A 25544-nucleotide genomic window follows, 5' to 3' on the forward strand; every position below is an offset into this window, starting at 1 on the left:
AACGCAGAAAGATTCACACCGCCTTGCATCAAAAATGTAAATACCTAGTCACAGCATATGAGGCTCTCGGAAGTTTCAGAGCTGCTATACGCGACCCGGACTTTTTGCTTGGAGCTTTCCAAGTCCTGGCTGCGATAAAAATTCCATTGTACTGCACGCTGAGAACTTTCCGAGTACCGGGTGTTATTAAAAGAACACATACACTGATCCAAGCATTGTGAAAAGCTACATTTTGAAGAGAGAGAAATCAGGTATTTGTGATATTTTGGAGCATCTGTATTTCACTTTTCCGGATTGTTCTGATGGATAGATTTAGTTGCAAGACTTCATGCGCTAAATTGGATGCGCTGCTCTCAGCTCTTATTCAAATATTTCAGCCTGTATGCTTGTTGAATTTACAGAAGCCTGAGAGTGAGCAAAATACAGTATACGAGAACTTCCTGAACATCCTCATGAAGGGCGTTGAATTGGTGAAAAAGTGTGAGAAGACCAGCGTTTTCAATTTTTTTCATCATCTCAGATATGCTTCTCAAATCCGCCAGTTCGAGAAGGAAATCTCTGACTTCCTTCAGTACCAGATGCCTCTCAACATTCTGCTTGACGTGAAGAATATCTTGACAGAGCTGAACAGTCTTCGCCGTCTGTACGAGTTGGGATCAATGGATGAGAGCAAGATGAATGGAACTATCCTCAAACACTCGTCCAAGCTCACCAATGATGCGCACGAGAATTGCATGATGCTCCAACAAATGGCTGTGGATGAGATGCTTGATGGAGATTCTGTTGAGGTTCCTTGTAGTTATGATGGGTTAGCAAAGCCTGATTTTGTAATGGGGTTAGAGAAAGATATTGGGAATTTGAAGAGAATTCTGTTTCAGAAAGAGGTGTCCCTTGTGGCGGTGCAAGGTATGGGAGGTATTGGCAAAACAACCATAGCATTGGCCCTCTGCAACGATAAAGAAATAAAAGGTGATTGGTTTTCCATCATTCTTCGGTTCCGGTGAAGTACCAATTTCTTCTTCATTCTTTTATTTTCCTTTAAAAGAAAGATCTGGTAATTTTGCTTCTAGAAAAGACTCATTTAAACCAGGTCCAAAGACACACACCCTATTTGGTGAGCTCCAGGTTGTTTATTTTTGAAGGCAAAATTTTATATGTTTATGATTCCAATATTTTAGATGTTTAATATAGTTGACAATTCAGGGAGTAAAGATCCAATCTCTCTCATTATGTGATATAATTTTAAGTTTTATTTTTATTTATTTTTAATTATAGAGGATAGCTTAATTGGAGATTGTTGTGTCATTTTATTTAGTTTTAGATTTTATTTAGAGTATAATTTTAGCTTTTTGTGTAAGGATAAAGGAGTATGCTGCCCCATTTTTGCTAAGTCATAAATTTCTTCCATATCTAGCTTACTAGTTGTTAGATATACTCTTGGTGGTTGTTGGGTATACTCTGGGGTTATAGTGACAATCCCTTGGTAAATTATTAGGGCTATTTAAGTTAGTTCAATGCATATATGATGTCATTATAATTTAAAAGTTTATTTAACAACCCACTAATCAAATATATCAATAGCTTAATGACTTAGGACTTCTATTTCAAGGTTGTCTACTCTTTTAGTCTTATCTAGAGAGGTCTCCATTTAGTCTTATCTAGAGAGGTCCCTCTACATCTTTTTAATAAAAACAAACCATATTTTTACTAAATTCCCTCTTTTATACCACCAAGACCTAAACTCCATATCCCCCATCCCCCACCCAGTACCTACAATAACTTGATTTTATTTTTCCACTACATCTAATCTAAATAAATGCTGATAAAAACTTCCAAATTCCTTTTATTGAGTCTCCACACTAATACATCTTTCTAATAAAATTAACCCCTTATTTTTAATAGATATCTCCTATTTTTAGAGAATAAACTTCTGCAATGTATTGATTATATTTTTCATATTGATCAGCGAAGACTGGTGAACTTATCACAAGGTGCCATATATCTTTTGTGGGAATTGAACCTAGAAGGGGAGGAGCCCAACCACCTAATCTATGAACCCTAGCATGCAAAAATTTAGGGGCCAATGTTCTCTGAGTGGGCTAATTTCTCATGATTAACTTGCCCAAATTTTAGAATATAAAATTATTTTACCTTAAAAATAGCCAACATTATATAGAGACTATACATAAAATCATTATAAATTTGAATATTTTTACAAATATATCAATAAACATTTTATAGTTTGCATATTAGGAATTAACGAAATTGGCCAATGTTTTTAAACTTCAAGAAATTTTTCCATCCTTAAAATTTTCCTTGAACCTTAGATATATGTAACCAATCCAATCTTAAGCATGAGGAGAACTTGTGTTTGTGGTATGTTCCTTTCCCTTTCATTATGGGATAATATTTTATATGTTGATAATTTTCTTTTGGTAAGTTTCTACTTTTCTTTGGAATAAAAAGGTAAAGAGGTAAGAAGTTCAAGTTAATTATTCTTTCAATGGAAAGGTAAAAAATTTAAATTTAGGTGTTTGGGAGAGTGCATTCAATATATCATGCATCCTAACACTCCTTACACCATAATAAGGCCACCTATCCCAATATTCCTCTCATTCAAACATGCCTACCCATGTACTAAGGTCCCTCTTCAATTACCCATACAAAGCTGGCACCTAGTAACCAATACTTCTCTCAAAGCTCACCCATTTCAATCCCCTTGAGTTCAAGCACACAAACCATGGAACTTGAAGTTCATTGTGGGTATATTATACACCTTTGACCCCACCAACATACGTGTTATTCTTAGGATAAATCCCTTAAAGTTGACTTCCATATGTAATGGCAACTCCTCCAGTTTATCGTATTAGATTTATTTTATGAATTTATAAGGTTTATAAAAAACAATTATCTTTAAAATAAATGAAATGCCTAAAGGAAATCCTAATAGTAGGAGTAAGTTAAAAGAATTTTGGATTGAAATGCAATATTCCATAAACCAAAGAACATGAATGGTCAATAACACTTAATGCATACAACACAATATCTATTAGATATATCAAATAGTTGTAAACTTCTTCACCTCGTCTTTTAAGCTAACAAGTTATAAAGAAACAAATAATTAGTTCATTGACATAATAAGTGATAGTTTGTTAAGTCATTAAAATTGAGTTGGTTTTATCATCTTCATCCAAATTCAATTGTATATAATGACATTTGTGGGGTTACGCAATATTCATATGCTTGCAAAAGTAGATAAGGACAAGAGACTATCGAAAAATATGATTTACATTATTCATCCATTTTAAATTGAACAAGGATTCCATATCATTGAGAGACAATTTTGTCTAGTGTTACATCTAAAAAAGGATTCCATATCATTGAGAGACAATTTTGTCTAGTGTTACATCTAGAAAAGGATTCCATATCATTGAGAGACAATTTGGTCTAGTGTTAAATCTAAAAATGAAACAATTACCCACTACTAATTCGTATTTTTATTCCTTCAAGGTGGCCTTATTATATACATGAGGGAGAGATTGTTTAGTTCATCTTTTGATGACTGTTCACATTACTTATTTATTTATTTATATTATGTTCACCCAAACTTGATGATTAGGTGTCAACATTCCCCCCTTAATCTGAAGGGATGTTGGTGAGTCCAAGCATCATTTTGAATCGTACAAGCTTTTCTCTTCCAAGTGCTTTGGTGAAGACGTCTACAATTTTCTCATTAGTGGAACAATGACAGAGATGGATTTTTTTGGCCTCAACATGATGTCGAATCAGATGATATTTCGTATTGATGTCCTTCATTCGATCATGGTACTTTGGGTTCTTGGCCAACTTTATTGCAAAGGTATTATCAATCATAAGTGGAGTTGATTGTACTTCTTTTACCTACGAATCTTCAAGAATTTTCCTAAGCCACACAATTTCTTTTGTTGCTTTAGCTGCTGCCACGTATTCTGCTTCTGTTGTGGAATCTACTGGAATTGATTGTTTGCGTGATCTCCAAGATACAGCTCCTGATCCAAGACTCATAGCATATCCTAAAGTAGATACCCCAGTTTCTTTGTCTCCATCGAAGTCTGAATCAAAGCATCCAATCAAGCTGAAGTCGTCCACCTGTGTATACTTGATTCCAAAGTCTTGAGTTCCCTTCAAGTACCTTTGAAGTCTTTTTGCAGTAGACCAATGTCCCTCACAAGGCTTTTGCAGAAACCTGGAGAGGATTCCAAAAACAAACGAAATGTTTGGTATGGTAGTAGTTAGGTAGTTGAGACTTCCTACAAGCTGTTTGTACTTTGTTGCATCCTCAAATTCTTTTCCTTTAATAGATGTGAGCCTTAAGTTTTGTTCCATTGGAGTAGTAGGAGGATTGCATTCTATCATGCCAAACCTGTTCAACAGATCTCCAATGTATTTTTTTTGAGAAAGAAATATGGACTTCAGATGTTGGGTTACTTCAATACCAAGATAGTAATGAACATAGCTCAAATCAGTCATTTCAAAGCTTTTTCCCAATTCCTTCTTTATGGATGCAATGTAGCTTTCATTGTTCCCTGCCATTAAAAGATCATCTACATATACCGTAATATATACAACTGTTTTTCCAACTTTCTTGACAAATAAAGTTGCATCATCAAGATCATAATGTTTGAAATTGAGTTTCAGGAGATGCTCAGTTAATTTTTCATACCAAGCTCACGGTGCTTGTTTGAGGCCATACAAGGACTTCACTAGTTTTCATACTTTATGTTCATGTTCTTTCATAGCAAATCCTTCAAGCTGGGACATAAAAACATTCTCTTTTAGATCTCCATTCAAGAAAGTTGTTTTTACATCCATTTGATGGACTTTCCAACCATTCTGAGCTACTAGGGCAAAGAGTGTCCGGATGGTAACCCATTTTTCTGTGGGGGGAAAAGTCTCCTCATAATCGGCCCCTTCCTTCTATGCAAAACCTTTTGACACAAGCCTAGCTTTGTGCTTGTCAAGTGAGCCATCAGCTTTATACTTGTTCTTGTAGACCCAATTGCAACCAATTGGTTTGGTTCCTAATGGAGGATCAACTAGCTTCCAAGTGTCGTTCTTTATGAGGGCATCATACTCCTTTTGCATCGCTTCTTCCCATTCATCATGAGAAGCAGCTTCTTTGAAGGAAGTTGGTTCAAAATATGTAGACAAGTTCAATTCACAATCATAAGAAACATCCATATCAATAAGTGAATTAGAGTCATCCACATCACCTCCATTTTACCAGTTTGAATTTCTAGTTCCTCTCTTTCCAACCTCATCAGGATGAACACTTTCAAGTGTCTTTGTCAACCACTTTGGGGGACCTTTCTCAGATCGTCCAGGCTGCTCCGTTGATTGAGTTGGGATTGAATCAAGATTGAGTCTCCCAATTCTATCAATCACATCACTTAAAGCATCATCTGTTGTTGGAGTTTCATGCGGGGGAGAGTGTTCCTCAGAAGAAGATTCCACATGTTGATCTAGTATAGGAATCCTCCCTTCAAGATGTGGAATCTGATTATCAAATTATTGAAATGATTTTTCTTTTGCAAATCTATCCAAGTGATCAAGTTGCCGCTCAACAACATTGTCAGTTTTGGATGATTCAAGAAAAATTACATCTCTACATACATCAAACTTTTTATTTACTTCATCATAGAGATAGTATGCTTTGGAGGTGTTTGAATACCCCAGCAAGATACACTTACGACTTCTAGCACCAAGTTTGTTTCTATGTACCTTTAGTATCAAGGCATAACAAGTGGAACCAAAGACCTTGAGATGCTTTACTGAAGGAACATGTCGATACCACATTTCATATGGAGTCTTGTTTCTAATAACATTGGATGGACATCTATTCTTTATATATGTAGCACATAGAACAACATCAACCTAAAACATTATCTTTACATTTTATAATAAGAGCATGGATCGTACCATATTTAAGATTGTCCTATTCATTCTTTCAACTACACCATTCTGTTGGGGATTATAAGGCACAATTATTTGATGTTTGATCCCATGTTGGCGAAGATAGTTTTCAAATTCATTTGATGTGTATTCTTTTCCATTATCAATGCGAACAGACCCAATATGAGATTGTGCATCATTTTTAATCCATTTATGAAAGTTCTTGAATGTTTGAAAAGCATCATATTTGTTCTTCAAGAAATAAACCCAACACATTATGGTGTAGTCATCAATAAATGTCATTATATATTTGTTTCCATTTGTAGAAGGAATAGGCATTGGACCACATAAATCTAAATGAATGAGTTCAAGTTTTCTATGTGCTCTTGAATGTGAATCATGAAAAGACTGTTTTCTATGCTTTCCTAGGATGCAACCATCACATTGCTTAAGTTTCCTAGGAATTGTAGGCAAACCAGCAACACCATTTTTCTTCAACAAGCAGAGACTGTCATACTTCAAATGTCCAAATATAGCATGCCATAATAAACTTGATGGAAGTGTACCTTCTTCATGATAATAATTGTATGAGAAATGTTGTGCACGAGCAGAGGTTCCTTGCAGCTTGAGAAGCCTTTCTTCTTCTATTCCCCTCATGACAAATGAGTGGCCAGATGTTTTTCTTACCTCAAACTTGCCATCAAACATATGAATGGAGTGACCTTGCTAGTGGATGTGGACCAAGAACAACAAGTTTCTCTTGAGCTGTGGGAGATATAGAACATGATGCAGAAGAAAGTCTAGAAGACCGAGCAGTTTAAGCCTGATTGCACCAAGCCCTAATGGCTTGATTTTTGATTGGTCTACAAAGTATATTGCTCCATCAACATTGTCAGTAAATTCTTGAAAAAAAATCTTTTCTATGAGCCATGTGGCAGGTTGCTCCTAAATCAAGCAACTAATCATTTTTCCAAGAAGCAAGTGAAGCATTAAATAAATCTTCATTTACTCCAATATTACATTGTGCCACAACATAGTCAGCGGATTCAGGTGCTTTACCTTTGTCTGTATCATCAGTTTTACCTTTCTGTTGGTTTCTTTCCTGCTCAATTTTGTCCCATGGTAACTTGCATGTAGAGGCATCATGTGATCCATTTCTCTTACAGTGTATGCAGTGAAAATCTACCTTTTCTCCTTGAGAGTGTCTGCCCACCCTGCCTCTGAAATATCTTCCTCTTCCTCTTCGACCACCTCTTCCTATTGAATGCATACTATAACAAAAAACTTATGCTGCAAAACTTTTACTCTTAATGGGAAAAATAATACGGGACAACAAATTCAAATGTCAATTGGCATTCATCTGGACAACGTTAAAGTATAGAATATATGGGTGAGACAGCTAAAATATGAGTGATTGTGGGTGTGAATTTTGTCCCATGGTAACTTGCATGTAGAGGCATCATGTGATCCATTTCTCTTACAACGTATGCAGTGAAAATCTACCTTTTCTCCTTGAGAGTGTCTGCCCACCCTGCCTCTGAAATATCTTCCTCTTCCTCTTCGACCACCTCTTCCTATTGAATGCATACTGTAACAAAAAACTTCTGCTGCAAAACTTTTACTCTTAATGGGAAAAATAAGACGGGACAACAAATTCAAATGTCAATTGGCATTCATCTGGACAACGTTAAAGTATAGAATATATGGGTGAGACAGCCAAAATATGAGTGACTGTGTGTGTGTGTGTGTATCTAGATATATATATATATATATATATATATATATATAGAGAGAGAGAGAGAGAGAGAGAGAGATATATATATATATATATATATATATATATATATATATATATATATATATATATATATATATATATATATATATATGGCAACCTAAATATACCATAAATATATATAAAAAATTGTGCAGCGCTGGACACAAAGCTTTACAACGCATACAACAAGGTTTATATCAGAGTTCCAATAGCATTCCAGCAGCATGATAATAGCCCTTCACACAGTACTCCCAACTTAAATTCACCGCATATCAATCCAATACCATGTGACCCATATAAGTGTTTTGCTTTAAACCTCATATAAATCCACCATTATATATGTATATGCCATAGGTCCCCTTTATAAAAAAAACTCAATTACCATACGTCCCTTTGTATATGTACATACCATACCATTGATGTAATCTTTTCACCATTTAAAAACCCCATTCGTTCTTCATAAAAAAGGGATTTTTTCACAATTTAAAAACAATATTTGGTCCTCATAAAATTGGATAGTGCATAGTCAATTTACCAACACATGTAATGGCTCCAGGAGAAAAAACCCAATGCATGGTACTCACCATAGAAACCAATGCATTATATAGTCAATGCAACATCAACAACTTTCAGTAGGATTTTGATAGAGATACTCCACACTCACTGCATCATACAACCCATTTTCAAATGCAGAGATTTCATAGCCCATAGAATACCATGTGCAACAGATAACGCGCATATAATACAATAGAGAAAGTTGGGGCTTCGATGGTGGCTGCTCGACTTGGAATAAAGACATCGCTTTCAGTGTTCAACGTATACCATCATTTAATATATGCCATTTAACAAAGGCCACCAAGTCATAAAATTAGACTTTAGCACTTCCTCTATATATCACAATAGTTACAGTCCTTTACACGAATTTATAAAAAATAATTACAAATCTTGAAGGACCGTCACGGTTTTCAAAAAGAAATGAATAGCAATGTCAAGAAATGTGTACCAGAAGAGGCCTATCTCCGTAAATGAGTGCAACAGAGTGATACTGTACCAGCGTTGTCAGCATTCAAAACAACGTAAATACCATACCAAACAGCCTTAATACAGTAGCGTGAATACCATACCAAACAACCTTAATACATCAACATTAATACAATATTAAAACAGTATTAATACAATGGTAAAATAGAGTTCAACTTATGGAATTAACTTCAATGTTTGCCCTTCATAAACCAGCGAACACGACGCTTGTATACCAACATATGGCCAAAAAACTTCAACGCATAGCCAGAAACTTCAACAGATTACTAAAGAAACTTCAACATCTAGCCATACCAGCGTAAATACCATGATCACAAGTCATCTAGCTTATCTCTAAATCTTCAGAATTTTTATTTTTTTGTAGATAGAGTCTTTGATTCACGCAGTGAACATGGTCATGGAGTCAATTCAGACACTAGCATTTCACTGCTCCTCCACATAGCTACTCAGACCATTCAACACATCAGCATGGCCTCAAGGGCATTCAACTCAGTGATTTAGAGGATTTTCAGGTCTGTTGCTGTCAGGTCAAAGAATTGAGAGTTAATTATGGAAGACAGAGCGCACAGGAGCAGTGGAAAGTGGACAGAGAGCAGTAGGCAGAAGGGAGTTACAACTATTTTGGGAGCTGGCTCTGATAGCATGTCAGACCAGGCAGTAACTCCTCAACCAAAAATTGATTCATATGTTTATTCCTTCAGGGTGGCCTTATTATATACATGAGGGAGAGACTGTTTAGTTCATCTCTCGATGATTGTTCACATTACTTATTTATTTATTTACATTATGTTCACCCAATCCTGATGATTAGGTGTCAACATAAATAAATATAGTTTGTATTTATAAATTATTTGTAAGACCATTAATTAAAAATGAAAATAGTTTGTATTTATAAATTATTTGTAGGACCATTATATAAAAATGAAAATAGTTTGTATTTATGAATCAACTCAAACAATTAGTAATATCTGAAAATTCTCTCACAAATAAATGACTTACAAATGAAATGGAACCCCTTCTTTTAATTTAAATGATTCAATTTCCATAAAAAAAAATCTTTTAATTATTCAAACTTCTAATTATCAATACTCTATTTTTTTCACATAATCTTCCAATTTTCTAAACACATTTTCCAAATGAACATAACATGGAAAATGAGCATTCAAAATATGTACATATAACCTATAAACCATGTTAAAGCTTCGTTCAATACCGCTTTAATCTTTCACATAATCTTCTAATTTATTAAAAACATTTTCCATAAAAGAACTTGGAAAATGATCATTCAAAATGTGTGCCTATTATATATAAACCATGTCAATGATTCGTACAACCTTTTTTCATCTCAGAAATAATAAGTTTGTAAAGAAGGATTTGATAAAAACTAAATATATTAACTATAAACTAAATGGCTAAATGACTCTCCAGGTGAGATACCTGGAGAGTGTACAAACACTCATACAAGCCCTCTTACATTGAGTGAGATGAGCCTCAAATAGATAGGCTTCCTCACTAATGAGATGGTTTCACCCACTCCCTGGATATTAGGATATGAGGTCTAAGATTAGAGTCTCAAACCTATCATCATCATAACAATAATCTAAGTTTAGCTTTCTCCATTACTTCCAACACTCGCCCTTAATGGAGAAAGGGTACTGAATAATAACATATGCCTACTAGTTTAGTCTTAGCTAGGCTTACAATTAAAACATGAAAAAACTTGGTAATAGAGGTTTTCATTTTGGTCTTTTTGCTTTTGATTCCATGCTTGTTCATCTTGAGTAGAGGTTTCATAGTCACTTTCCTCGCCATGAGGTAGTGATGTATCTTCACCTCATTTCTTCCCATGGATGGAAAGCTTGAATTCTTATTCTCGCCCTTCTCAAAATTATGACAGGTTGGATAGGAGAATTTTCCCTCTCACTATTTCCAGTGTCAACCATCTGAACATTAGCTATGATGTCTTCATAATTCATTGATGTAACATCTCTACACACAGAAATATTAGTGAGATCATCACAATTTAAATTCTCTCCAACTTTGTCTTCTTTTGCCACGTCTTTGCAATCAGCTTCATGTGGCTCGTCCATTTGATCAACAACACTTTGTTCATCTTTACACCCTTCCTGAAGATCATATCGTGTGTATTCAATCTCAAGATCTTGCACAACAAAGTGTGCCTCTTGATTTTCGTGGTCATCAACAGAACCACATTGTTTCTCTGAAATTTCTTCTGACTCAAACATACTACTCATGCTAATGCCTCCAAATGGCCACATGAGAAAATCATCATCATCAGAATCAAAAATATCTAAAAATATATACATGTTGTTAAATTCCATCTTATCTCACTTTATCTTGCTTCGACATTTCTTTTTGACTCCACACAATCCTCTAACGAACTCCAACAACCCTGTTACCATGTAGGCAGGAAACTTCTCCCTTTGATAGCTTTTCAACTATAGAACCTTGTAGACTATGGCTTCTATGCCATGCATGTCTCAGTGCCCTCGACTCTAGCGACGAGCAACAAAACGACCTCTCACAAGTTGGAAACACTATCAATATCTAATTCTGATGTATGTAATTAGCAATTTCTGATAACACATATTTCTAAAGATGGGTTCAAATCAGCAAGAATTTTCGCATTTTCATTGTGGCATATAATAACCTAGAAGAAAATTTACCCAATTGGTTTTGGGATATCCACAACCTGCAACTTCTAGGCTACTCAAACAATAAGATTTTTAGGACAAATTTGCTAGATGATGCTAACAGCAATACCGGATCTATGGCTTGTATGATGATTTGGTTCGAAACGAGGCAGAGAATTCATCCTCTCAAGGTGATTATATAATTTCGCCCCTCAATAATTAATGCTCATAACCGAGAGAAAATCACCTTGAATGGCATTTACCACTTCAACGCAATCCTCCACACCACTTACGACAAATGTTTAAGGTTTTTCTTTGATTCAATGTGGCAACATTCTGCAGCCTCTGCGATTTCGTAGCCTCTTGCATGCCTCCACGGAATTCCATGCAATGGTCTGATCTGGTAATTCAATGATCCAGTGTTTTGGCAATGCAACGATCCAAACTACTACTGATCTCCTCACGGCCTGCAAACAAAAAACAAGGATCCGGCCTCCACGACCTCCTCCTCATGGCCTCTGGGCAAGTCTGGCCTCATGTGATCTCTTCATAGGAGAAGTAGCCACACACAGTTTTTATTTTTTGTTCTACATGGTCAGCATGATTTACCATGGTGGATTCACACCGTTCAACCCTTCTGTCACACTGTTCCACCCTTCGGTCGTGCTGAAATGTCAAAATAAAATGTACGCAAGTCTCATAGTGGGATTGGAACAATTGTTCCTACAAACTACGCGACGATCTCGCCTCAGGTGTGCTAGGAAAATCCTTCACTCATCATACAGGTTCCTTGACCCTGCAACTCTCATACCATGATAAAAACTAAATATATTAACTATAAACTAAATGGCTAAATGAATCTCTAAGTGAGATACCTGAAAAGTGTACAAACACTCATACAAGCCCACTTACATTGAGTCAGATGAGCCTCAAATATATAGGCTTTCACACTAACATGATGGTTTCAACCACTCCCTAGATATTAGGATATGAGGTCTAATATTAGAGTCTCAAACCTATCATCATCATAACAATAATCTAACTTTAGCTTTCTCCATTACTTCCAACAGGATTGATTTTTCTTTCTTTGATGTCTTCAGTCAATTTCCAAATGGTGGTTTTCTCCTCTATCATGAGATATGCTTTAGGGAGTCCCTTGCTTTTCTCCGTACGGAGATCAAATTTTATAGAAGAGATACATGTATTTTTGTTTTGAAAAGTGGGCAATCTATAGTTCTTAGTAACTTTTAGTGTATCTCCTTTATTATATTTAAGCCATTTTTTATATTTTCAATTATTATTCTAATATTGTTTTTTCAAGCAACCAATGCTAATGTCCATTTTATCAATCTCCTTGGCTTGTAATCTAGGTAAATTTAGTGGAGTTTCTATTAATCCATTTTTTCGAAACATTACACTCTCTCGATGGACAAGGCTTGTCTACAAGCATAGTACTTAGAGAACATAAGCCTGAAAAGAGCGCAATCAAGTGGATCGATGCAAAAGAAGCAACATGAAGCTTCTACGGAGGGGAAGAAGAAGAAAAAAGGAGGGAATGATAAAAATACGGTACCCACAAGACATCAGTGCAAAGATCCTAGCAACCATTGAAACATTGATGGCCATATAGAGGATAAGTGTTGGAAGTTTCATCTAGAGATAAACCCAAAGAACAAGAAGAAAGATAATAAGAAGAAGAATCTCATGGCCACTGATTCAAGAAACCAAGTTGAAACCGGCTTGGATGTGGATGAGAAGATCGTATGTACATGAGTGTAGAAGTAGGTGAATTTGAGTAGCCTTCAGCAAGAGGAAGAGAAAGAAATGACCAAACTATTCCATATAAAGATACATGTCAGGAAAACAAAGATTGATGCTCTATTTGACTCAGCATCACAGGCGAATCTCATTGCAGTAGAGTTGGTCAAGAAGTTGGGGCTGGAAGTTTGTGAGCATGCAAACCCATATCCACTGGGATGGGTAAATAAGGATGTAGAGCTAAAGGTAACAACACAGTGCAAAATCAGATTTGCTATCAATATTGACTTTATTGATGAAGTAGATTTGGATGTGGTTCCCCTTGATGTATGTGGAGTCGTGTTTGAGATTCCATACATGTACATGCATGATGCAATATGCATGAGGAAGGCTAACCAATAAAAACTCATCAAGGATTGAAAATCGTTCATCATTAACGTGCACAAAGGCAAGTCAAAAATTTCACTGGTAAGTGCTAAACATGCCAAGAAATTCATTAGTTCAAGCAAGAAGTATGTTTTATTGTTTTTAAGAGAAGGTTAGTCTGAAGAGGAGTTAATAAGAGGCAAGGCATCCCTGGAGGGGTGTACTAACAAACAAAAAAAACAATTTGAGGAGTTGTTATAGACATACAAGGATGTGTTCCAAGAGCCTAAATGGTTACCACCCAAGACAGAAATGGAGAACGACATATAGTTATTTCCATACTCCCCATTGACAAATATTGGGTTGTACAGGTAGTCTGTTATAGAAGAAAGTGAGGTGAGGAAATAGTTGCAGCACCTTGTGGAACAGGGTGTCATTCGACCAAGTACATCACCATGTGGGTCACCCATCATCAGTGTGCCCAAGAAGGATGGAACTTGGCTTATTTGTATATATTATAGGGCATTGAATCAATCACGCTCAAGAACAGATACCCCCATCCCAAGATATATGATCTACTAGATTAGTTGCAACAAGAAAAGTATTTCACCAATATGGACTTGAATATTGGATATCACCAGGTTCAAGTCAAAGAAGAAGATACATAGAAGACTACCTTCAAAACTAGACAAGGTTTCTATGAGTGGTTAGTTATGCCATTTGGCCTATGTAATGCACCAACTACATTGATAAGAATAATGAATGATGTATTGTGCCCTTTTATAGATTCATTTGGCATTCTCTATTTGGATGATATACTGGTAAGTAGTGGTACCTGGGAGGAGCATATGTCACATTTGACGCAGGTGCTAGAAACAATGAAGAAACACAAACTTCTAGAAAATATCAAGAAGTGTGAGTTTGCACAACAGTATTTGGTGTATCATGGGTCTGTGGTCGGTGGAGGAGAGTCAAAGATAGATCCTTCAAATATGGAGGCCATCATGAAATGGCCGGTGCCTACTAATGTTTTTGAGGTCAGGAGTTTCATTGGGGCAACACAGTACTTGATGAAATACATATCCTTATTTTCAGTGGTAGAAACACCACTCCACATCATAATAGCAAGCAACACGAGCTTCCATTGGGGAAAAGGTTAGCAAAGGGCTTTCCATGACAAGCCCACATAGTTAACCAGGGGGTTAGAGGGGGGGGTGGAGCCCCCCACTCATTATGCCAATTGCATAGTGAGGGGAGTTACAGGGTGTTTGAGGGGTACAAGTAACCCCACTCTATGGGGTCCAGGGCAGTGCCCTAGAAAAATTTGGTTTTTGAACCTATGTTAGGTTGGGCGGACTCACCTATGGTTTTGTGCATGATTTTCGCACATGTTTTTGGATGCGATGGTTTTTCGGTCCATGGTTTTGGATGCGATCATTTTCAATCCATGGTATTGGATGCTTCGGCATGTATAAATATGTATTGTAACGTTGAATGGAACATAATGAAAAATTGAGCTTGTAGTCCCGGTTTTTGGATCCAAGGGAAAATCTCTGTGTATATGTTTTTATGTGTTATGCTCTCACATTGTTTATTTTTTGTGTTTTAGAATTCGTATGTAGGTAATTTATGTACGGGGTTAAAACCTACATTTGGTATCAGAGTTTTTTTGGCTTCAAGGGGATGCCTTTATTGCTGAGGGGTTTTGCTCGGGCCTATGATAGACCCTATTTAGTGGGAGATCTGCGAGATTGATTCTAGTGGTGAAAGAAGATGGTGATCAGTGGAAAGATAGAGATCGAGAAATTTAATGGTCAGAGTTTTGAGTTGTAGAAACTTGAGATGGAGGATCTGTTGGTGGATAAAGATCAGTCGATCGTGGTAGATCTGGGTACTAAACCAATGGGAGTGTCTGATGAAGAATGGAAGAAGTTGGATTGGAAGGCAAAGAGCACAATATGATTGTGTGTCTCAGATTCAGTATTGCTGATGTATCGAGGGAAGCTACGATGAAGGCTTTGTGGGACAAGTTAGGAACTTTGTACCAATCTAAGTCTCTGGTAAATAAACTGTTCCTATGGAAAAAACTGCATAACCTGAGGTTGAAAGATGGAGACTCAGTGATAGAGCATCTGAACACATTTAATATTGCGGTAAGTCAGTTAGCATCTGTTGATATTAAAATTTCAGATGAAGATAAGTGCATCAGTTTGTTGTGTTCTCTACCAAATTCGTGGGATAGTCTGCTTATTGCAATAGGTAGAAATGTAACTACTTTGCAGTTTGATGAAATAGTCTCATCTTTGCTTATGGAGGAGATGAGACAGAAAAACATGGAGATCCAGAATGGTGATGCCTTGTCTGTATGAGGACGGTCCCAGAACAGAAACAAAAATAAGTCATCGAGTGGGAGATCTAAATCTCTAGGAAAACCTGTAAAGGTGGTGTGCTGGAAATGTGGAAAGGAAGGGCACTAAAAAAGGGACTATAAATCTAAATCTTTTGATAAAGGAAAGGGATCTGATGATGTTCCTTCTGCAGAGGTGAAAACCACCTCAGATAAAGGTGGGGATGTGTACTTTGCTTCTTCAAGTACACATGTAGATCATGAGGCATGGTTGATTGACTTAGGTGCATCCTTCCACTTCACTCCCCATAGAGAGTGGTTCTATGAGTATGAGAAATATGATGGTGGTGATGTCTTCTTGGAGGATTATAGGAAGACTAGAATCATCGGTCACAGAAAAGTAAAGTTGAAGTTGCAAGGTCAAAGGGTTAGAACACTTCCGGTTGTTTTGCATATTCCTGCATTGGCCAGAAATCTGATTTCTGTAAGCAATTTGGATGATGCAGGTGTAAAAACAGTGTTCGAGAAGGATACCTACAAGATGTTTCGGGGGGCACTGGTATTGATGCAGGGAGTCCGAGTTGGAACTCTGTACAAGCTGCAAGGTAGCATTGTTGTTGATGGGTGCAACAATTTCGTGGTTCTTGAAAGTGGAGCAGAAAACCTAGTGGTCTCTGGAGAGAAGACCATGTTGTGGCATCACAGGCTTGGACATATTGGAGAGAGGGGCCTTCAGATATTTCATGGTAAAGAGTTGGTAGAAGGTATTAGTAATAGCTCTCTTGATTTTGATTCCTGTGAAAATTGTGTATATGGGAAGTAGAATCAAGTGAGTTTCCCCTCTGGTGGTAAGAGGGAGAAACATATATTAGAGCTTGCACACAGTGATGTGTTTGGACCTATGAAGGTTCCATCACTGGGTAATTATGTGTACTATGTATCATTTATATATGACTTCTCAAGGAATACATGGATATATTTCCTTAAGAAGAAATATGAATTCCTTGACAGGTTTAAAGAATTTAAGGCTCTGGTGGAAAACTAGACTAAGAAGAAGATAAAGGTGCTAAGGACAGATAATGGTGGAGAGTTTTGTAGTAAGGAATTTGAAGAATTCTGTAAGAAGTCTGTTATAGCATGGCAGAAGACTACTCCATATACACCTCAGCAAAATGGAGTTGCAGAAACAATGAACAAGATGTTGATGGAAAGGGAAAGAAGCATACTCACTAGTGCCAGGTTAGGATACGAGTTCTAGGTAGAGGCAGTGGAGACAACATGTTACCTAGTCAACAGATCACCTTCATCGGCGTTGGAGGATAATACTCCACAATAGGTATGGACTAGTAAGAAATCCTCTCTTTCACATCTGAGGGTATTTGGATGTGATGCATATGTACATGTTCCAAAGGAGAAACAAACCAAGTTGGATAGTGAATCTAAAAGGTGCATCTTTATTGGGTATAAGGATGGTTTAAAGGGTTATAAGCTTTGGAACCCAGTAACAAGGAAGGTTGTGTACAGCCAAGATGTGGTGTTTAGAGAGGCGAAATATGTTGTTAAACATGAAGTCCAACCAAAGGAACCTGAGAAGATAGAGTTTAAGCTAAAGGAGGAAGAATCAGACTCTACAACAGAGGAGGAATCAGAAGATAAAGAGCCACAAACTTCAGGTGTGAGAAGATCAGTTTGAGAAAGAAGGTAGCCAAAAAGGTATAGTCCATCTGCTTTCTGTTCAAATTTTTCTTTATCTATTACTGATGATGATCCTTGAACTGTGAAGGAAGCAGTAGATTTAGAGGATGGAAAACTCTGGGAAGAGGCCATGGTTGATGAAATGGAATCTTTGTACAAAATTGAGGCTTAGGATCTGGTGGAGTTGTCGACTGGAAGGAAACCCATTGGCAACAAAGGGGTGTTCAAGAAGAAGACAAATTTAGAAGGAAAGGTGGAGAAATACAAAGCTTGGTTGGTAGAAAAAGGTTATTCCCAGGTATTGGGAATTTATTTTGGTAATATTTTTTCTCCTGTTGCCAAGGTAACTTCTATTAGATTACTTTTATATGTTGTTGTTGATTTTGATTTTGAGGTAGAATAGATGGATGTAAAGACAACATTTCTTCACATGGATCTGGAAGACGAAATCTACATGAAGCAACCTGAATTCTTTGCAGTGAAGGGTAAGAAAGAATTGGTATGCAAGTTAAAGAAGTCTCTGTATGGGTTAAAACAGTCACCAAGGATGTGGTATCTGAAATTTGATACATTTATACGGGGACTTGGCTTCACCAAAGGCAAAGCAGATCATTGTGTGTATTTTAAATTAATTGGTGACTGTGTTATTTATTTGGTATTATATGTGGATGATATGTTGTTGGTTGGAAATGACAGAAATTATCTAGGATTTGAAGACCCAATTGTCCTCCAAATTCGACATGAAAGATCTTGGTGCTGCAAACTATATTTTGGGCATTGAAATTAAAAGAGATTGGGCAAAGAAGAAGCTTTGGTTAAATAATAGGAAGTATGTTGAGACAATATTGTAGAGATTTAATATGTAGGATAGTAAACCGGTGAAGGTTCCTATTCTTGTAGGTGTAAATTTATATGTTGAACAATGTCCCAAGACACAAGAAGAGGAAGAGGACATGTCCTGTGTTCCATATGCAAGTGCAGTCGGTAGCCTGATGTATGCAATGGTCTATACTAGACCAGACATTTCACATGCAATGGCAGTATTGAGCAGGTTTATGTCAAAACTAGGAAAGGAGCATTGGACAGTAGTGAAGCGGATTTTCAGGTATTTGCGTGGCAATAGTGATTATGGTTTGTGCTACCAAGGAAGACGAGGATTGGACAGAGTGTTGGATATTCGTGGCTTTGTTAGAGATCTGGATCAGAGAAGATATACAAGTGGGTATGTGTTCAACCTATTTGGAGGTGCAGTCAATTGGATGACTAAGAGACAAACTGTAGTGGCACTATCAACTATAGAGGCGGAATACTTGGCAGCCACTCATGCAAGCAAGGAAGTAGTTTGGTTGCAGAGATTGTGTTCAAGTATGGGGTTAGCATAGGGAGCTATAAGGATAGACTGTGATAGCCAAAGTGCAATTTTCTTGGAAAAGAACCCTGCATATCATTCAAAGACAAAGCACATTGATGTTCAGTATCACTTTGTGTGGGATATGATAGAAGACAAAAAGGTGTTCTTGGTAAAGGTGGACACTTTGAAGAATGCTATAGATGCATTGACAAAATCTGTGAGCTTTGAGAAGTTCACTTGGTGTAGAGAAACAATGGGCATTGCACGGTTGGATAAATGACTAATCTCTCTTGTGGCCCCCTGTGGAAAGGAAACAACAAGTGGGAGAATGTTGGGTTGTGTTATATTCTTTCCACGACAAGCCCACATAGCTAACCAGTGGGTTAGGGGGGGCGAAGCCCCCCCTTCATTGTGCCAATTTCGTAGCGAGGGGAGTTATAGGGGCTTTGAGGGGTACAGGTAACCCTGCTCTATGGGGTCCGAGGCAGCGCCCCAAAAAAATTTGGTTTTTAAACCTATGTTAGGTTGGGTGGACTAACCTATGGTTTTGTGCATGATTTTCACACATGTTTTTGGACACGATGGTTTTTCGGTCCATGGTTTTGGACGCGATGGTTTTTAGTCCATGGTATTTGATGCTTCGGCATGTATAAATATGTATTGTAACATTGAAAGAAACATAATGAAAAATCGAGCTGGTAGTCCCGGTTTTGGGATCCAGCGGAAATCTCTGTGTATATGTGTTTTATGTGTTATGCTCTCGCATTGTTTATTTTCTGTGTTTTAGAATTCATATGCAGGTAATTTATGTACGGGGTTAAAACCTACAGAAACAATGAAGAAGCACCAACTACTAGAAAATATCAAGAAGTGTGAGTTTACGCAACAGTATTTGGTGTATCATGAGTATGTGGTTGGTGGAGGAGAGTCGAAGATAGATCCTTCAAAGATGGAGGCCATCATGAAATGGCCGGTGCGTACTAATGTATTTGAGGTCAGGAGTTTCATTGAGGCAACATAGTACTTGATGAAATCCATATCCTCATTTTCAACGGTAGAAACACCAATCCATGTCATAACAACAAGCAATATGAGCTTCCATTGGGGAAAAGATCAGCAAAGGGCTTTCGAGGAGTTAAATGAGAATATTAGTCAAGCACCAGTTCTGGCATTACCAAACTTGAAGCAGCCCTTCGAAGTGGAGACAGATGCAAGTGGGTATGCTATGGGAGCTATGTGTTGGAAATAATACTGAGAGGGGGGCTGAATCAGTATTATCAAGTTCTTTTAATAAATCTTCCTTATTTATTCTTTGAATTATTTTTGCATGTCAGTACTATAAAATAATGAGCATGAACAAAGAAAATAGATAATCACACCAAAGAACACAAGATGTAAGGTGGAAACCCAATGTGGGTGAAAACCACCTGCTGCAATATGTCTCTATCTTCTTTCAAATTAGAAACTCCTTTTACAATGGTTTTGTACTGGTGCAGTCCTTTACCAGTACGCAGGCTGCAACCTGCAGAGAGCTACAACTCTCTCTCGTTTTCCAGTCTCTCCTGGAAGGGAGCTACAACCCCCTACTTCTTTTCTTTCAAGGACCACTTTTCATTAATTTTCAGACTGGATCCAAGAACATCAAAAACCCATCAACTACACTTGCATCATCAATCTCTGATTTCACCAAAACCAACCCGCATACAGATCTGCAAATATTTCCTTATAACTTTGCAGTTGTTACATCAGACATACCCAGATCATAACATGTGTAAAATAAAACATGCATCAATAATTCAGACCCAGATTATTAGATTTATAGATCAAGCGTATGCCACATATCACAGATCAAAATCATATAGAGATACCACTATTCCAGCCTTAAGATTTTGACCCATCAATAGAACTTATCCTTCTCCTTAAGCTCAGGTTCCTTCTTCATTCAGATCCAGATCTGCACCAAAACCCAATCACAATATTCCAGATCTAGCACTTTATCAGATATTCGATAATTCAGAAGATGCTTTGCCAAATGATCTCCTTCCTCTTTTATAGTCTTAGGCCTTTCACAATACCACGGGCCAAAACCATAGGATCAAAAAAACTGTTGGACTAATACCATGAACCAACCATGAAAGTGCGTGAGATCAACACTTTTGGATGCAATACCACGGGCCAAAACCATAGGATCAAAAACTGTCGGACTAATACCATGAACCAACCATGAAAGTGCGTGAGATCAACACTTTTGACGAGGTACCATGGTCCAAAACCATAGGTTCAAATACCAAGGACTAACTACCATGGACCAAAGGTAAGTTCTCCAACATATACGCACTTTTCCTTGCATGAAAGTGCGTACCATGGTCCAAAACCATAGGTTCAAATACCAAGGACTAACTACCATGGACCAAAGGTAAGTTCTCCAACATATACGCGCTTTTCCTCATAGGTTCAAATACCAAGGACTAACTACCATGGACCAAAGGTAAGTTCTCCAACATATACGCGCTTTTCCTTGCATGAAAGTGCGTGAACTTTTTCTCTACATGAAATAAACTTTTCTCTGCATAAAAGTGCGTGAACTTTTCTCTACATGAAATAAACTTTTCTCTACATAAAAGTGCGTGAACTTTTCTCTACATGAAATAAACTTTTCTCTGCATATAAGTGCGTGAACTTTTCTCTACACTATAATTTATTATCTGAGATGAGTGGGTTGCCATCAAGTACAACATATGTATCATAATGCCAACAATCTCCCCCTTTGGACTTGATGGCAACAACAACCAATCACTCTCCCCCTTTGACATCAAGGGCAAAGGGTTATGCTCCCCCTAAGAACATGCTCCCCCTGACTATAAACCAGATCTGCAAAGAAGAACCATAATCCATGACCATGAAAGACATAAAGACGTATTGCAGCAATATTCAGACCAGCATCCATGATTTCCTTCTGTACTTCCTCCATAATGCCAACAATGCATGATATGCTCCCCCTGAACCTATGCCATTCGATCTTTGACCAATCCGCAACCCAGCACATGTACGCATATACTTCAGATGAACCTTGCGTACAACCAACAATCAGAAGAGATTCAACAACAAGATGATGCATCAACAACCCCCAGCTTTTGCCTGAGGTATTCAAAGGTCTCCCTGGGCAAAGGTTTGGTGAGTATATCAGCAACTTGTTCCTTAGAAGGAACATACTCCAACTTGACCTTTTGTTCAAGTACTTGTTCCCGGAGAAAATGATACTTGATCGGTATGTGCTTGGTATTTGAATGCATGACTGGGTTCTTTGAAATACTGATTGCACTTGTGTTATCACATAAGATGGGGATAGGTGGTGTACAAGTGATTTGAAAGTCCTGCAAGGTCTGCATCATCCAAAGGAGTTGAGTGCAGCAAGATGCAGCAGCAACATATTCTGCTTTAGCTGTAGACAAGGCAATCGAACTCTGTTTCTTGCTGAACCAAGATACCAATCTGGGGCCCATAAAGAACGCACCACCACTTGTGCTCTTCCTGTCATCCACGCTTCCTGCCCAATCTGCATCTGTATAAGCATGAAGTGTGAGATCTGTATCTCTAGGATACCATAAGCCATAATTTTGAGTCCCTTGAAGATATTTAAAGATTCTCTTCACTGCCTGAAGATGAGTTTCCTTCGGATTTGCTTGAAATCTTCCAACTATTCCCACTGCATGCATGATGTCTGGTCGGGTACCTGTCAAATAAAGTAGACTTCCAATCATAGATCTGTAGGTTGGTTGATGCACTGCTGTTGATTCATCATTTGCACTGAGGCTACATCCTGTGACCATGGGTGTACATACTGGTTTTGCATCTTCCATGCCATATTTCTTCAAAATATGCTTGAGATACTTGGTTTGAGACAAAAAGATCCCTCCTTCTTTTTGTTGGATTTGCAAACCAAGAAAATATGTCAGTTCTCCCAGCAAGGACATTTCGAATTCTTTCTGCATCACCAAGGCAAAGCTTTGACTCATAGCTTCTTCATTGCTGCCAAAGATAATGTCATCTACACACACAACAAGTATCAGCAATTTGTTATTTTCAACTTTTATATAAAGATTGTTGTCTGCTGATCCTTTTGAAAAACCTTGTTGATGAAGATATTTGTCCAAACGATAGTACCAAGCCCTTGGAGCTTGTTTGAGACCATAGAGAGCCTTTTTCAATCTGCATACAAGATTTGGATCATTTCCAAGAATGAAACCATCTGGTTGCTCAATGTATACTTCTTCTTCCAAGTCTCCATTCAGAAAGGCTGATTTCACGTCCATTTGAAATACTTTGAAGTTTTGAAAGCTTGAGAGAGCAAGGAACATTTGGATGGCCTCAAGTCTTGCAACAGGAGCAAAGGTTTCTTCAAAATCTATTCCTTCTTTCTGCGCATACCCTTTACAAACAAGTCTGGCCTTGTTTCTAATTACTTCTCCATTTTCATTCAATTTATTTTTGAAGACCCATTTTGTCCCTATAACGTTCTTATCCTTTGGTCTAGGAACCAGCTCCCAAGTGTTGTTCTTTTCGATCTACTCAAGTTCTTCATCCATTGCTTTGACCCAACATTCATCTTTGCATGCCTCTTTCACATTTTGTGGTTCAGTGGAGGAGAGTAATGCCAAATAGCTTGAAGCTTCTGCAATTGCTCTTCTTGTTTGTACACCTGGTTCTTTCTGTCCCAAAATCTGAGATTCTGGATGATTCTTCTGAACATATCTGGATGGAGTCTTCTCTTCTATCCTTATTTTCTCCTCTGGTTCTTCTTGAGGTTCTTCTTCTTCATCATTCTGTCTTTGAGGATGGCCTTCATCTTCTTCGATATCTTCATGATTTACTTGCCTAGGAATATATCCCTTCTCATCAACCACTACATCAATGCTGTCAACAATTCTTCCAAGTCTTTTATTGTAGCACTTGTATGCTTTGTTGTGTGGAGAATAACCAAGAAGAATGCCTTCATCTGCTCTAGGTTCAAGTTTGCCAAGTTTCTCATCAGTATTTTTAATATAGCATTTGCTCCCAAATATTTTGAAGTGCTTTACCGAAGGAGTCTTACCATACCAGAGCTCATGAGGGATTTGAGTGCTATTCACTCGGACATTTGTTTTGTTGAGAATAATAACCGCAGCATGTGCTGCTTCACCCCAGAAAGTTGCGGGAGTTCCAGACTCATCAAGCATAGCACGAGCCATTTGTTGGACAGTTCTGTTCATTCTTTCCACCACTCCATTTTGCTGAGGAGTTCTAGCTGTAGAGAATTCTCTTCTTATCCCATGTTCTTCACAGAAATCGAAAAATTCATTTGAGGTAAACTCCCCACCTCTGTCGGATCTAAGGCACTTAATTTTGTATCGTGATTCATTTTCAACCAATGCTTTAAAGGATTTGAATTTTTCGAATGCTTCATCTTTGTGCTTCATAAGTCATAACCAGACAAACCTGGAGAAATCGTCAATGAATAATATCAAGTATTCTTCTCCTCGAGGTGTCCTTTTCCTGAATGGACCACATGTATCTGTATGTACTAGCTCAAGAGGCATGCTAGCTGATCCTTCCTTCTCCAGAAAGGTAGTTCTGGTTTGCTTTCCAAACTGACATGATTTGCATATGGTGTTGTCTAGAACTTTGATATCTGGAAGACCACGAACTGCCTGATATTTGCATGCTTTCCTTATTTGTGAAAAGCTTAGATGCCCCAATCTCCGGTGCCATAACCAGTGCTCATCATCCTTGCTCAGATAGCATTGTTGTTGTCCTTCTTCAAATATGTATAGATTATTTGGAGTTCTTTTACATTTGATCACTGTTTTACCTGTATCAAGATCACGAACAAGACATCCATTTGATCTGAATATCACCTCGGTTCTTTGATCACACATCTGGCTGACACTTAGAAGATTATGTTTCAATCCATCAACATACAAAACATTTCCAGCTTTGACCTTTTCTTTTAACTGAGCAGTGCCTTTTCCTTTTATAGTTGCAGGAGTACCATTTCCAAAAGAAACTTTCTTTCCTTTTTCTAGAGCAGAATATGATTCAAGTTTTTCTTTATCACCTGTCATATGCTTTGAACATCCACTGTCAATGTACCATAGATTTTCCTGTCCCTCTGCATAAAATGCTATCCCACATCTTTCTGTTTGTGGTTCCTTTATTCTCCATGTTTTGGTGCTTGAGGCTTGTTCCTTTGTCTACTAAAACCTGCTCCTGCATTCAGAATCTTCATGACCAAAGTTATTGCAAATAGAACATTCAACTTCATTTTCAAGAACCGAAAAGTTGTTATAGGTCCTTTTTGTAATCCTGGTCATACTTCTTTGTTTTTGAGCTTCTCTAGTCATGATTGTTTTATATGCAACACATTGAGCTGCTTTGTGACCAAAGTTATGGCAAGAAAAGCATTGTCCATTGAAGAAATTTCTGCGGTTATCAAATCTTCCAGCCAAACGATTGTAATTTCTATTGTTATTCATTCTTGAAGCAAATTGAGAGGATTTTACCTGTGGCTGGTTGTAGCTTTTGTTCATCCTTAAGACAGATTGCCCCTGATTTGCTTGATAGTCTTTGTTTGTAATTGGTCCATGC

General features: G+C 37.5%; 1 protein-coding gene across 1 annotated transcript in view; it reads left to right on the forward strand.

Moving 5' to 3' along the window:
* The first annotated feature begins 236 nt into the window (after positions 1–236).
* Positions 237–25544, forward strand: part of LOC149245514 (putative disease resistance protein At5g47280) — a 65840-nt gene continuing 40532 nt past the window's right edge. The window contains exon 1 of the mRNA XM_089455607.1: positions 237–969. Within this exon, the coding sequence (XP_089311733.1) occupies positions 303–969 (667 nt within the window). The 5' untranslated portion in view covers positions 237–302. The remainder of the gene's footprint in view (positions 970–25544) is intronic.

This window comes from Pinus tabuliformis, chromosome 7, assembly GCF_031772625.1.
Source record: "Pinus tabuliformis cultivar Carrire ecotype Pingquan chromosome 7, CPIR1, whole genome shotgun sequence".
Lineage (NCBI taxonomy): Eukaryota > Viridiplantae > Streptophyta > Pinopsida > Pinales > Pinaceae > Pinus > Pinus tabuliformis.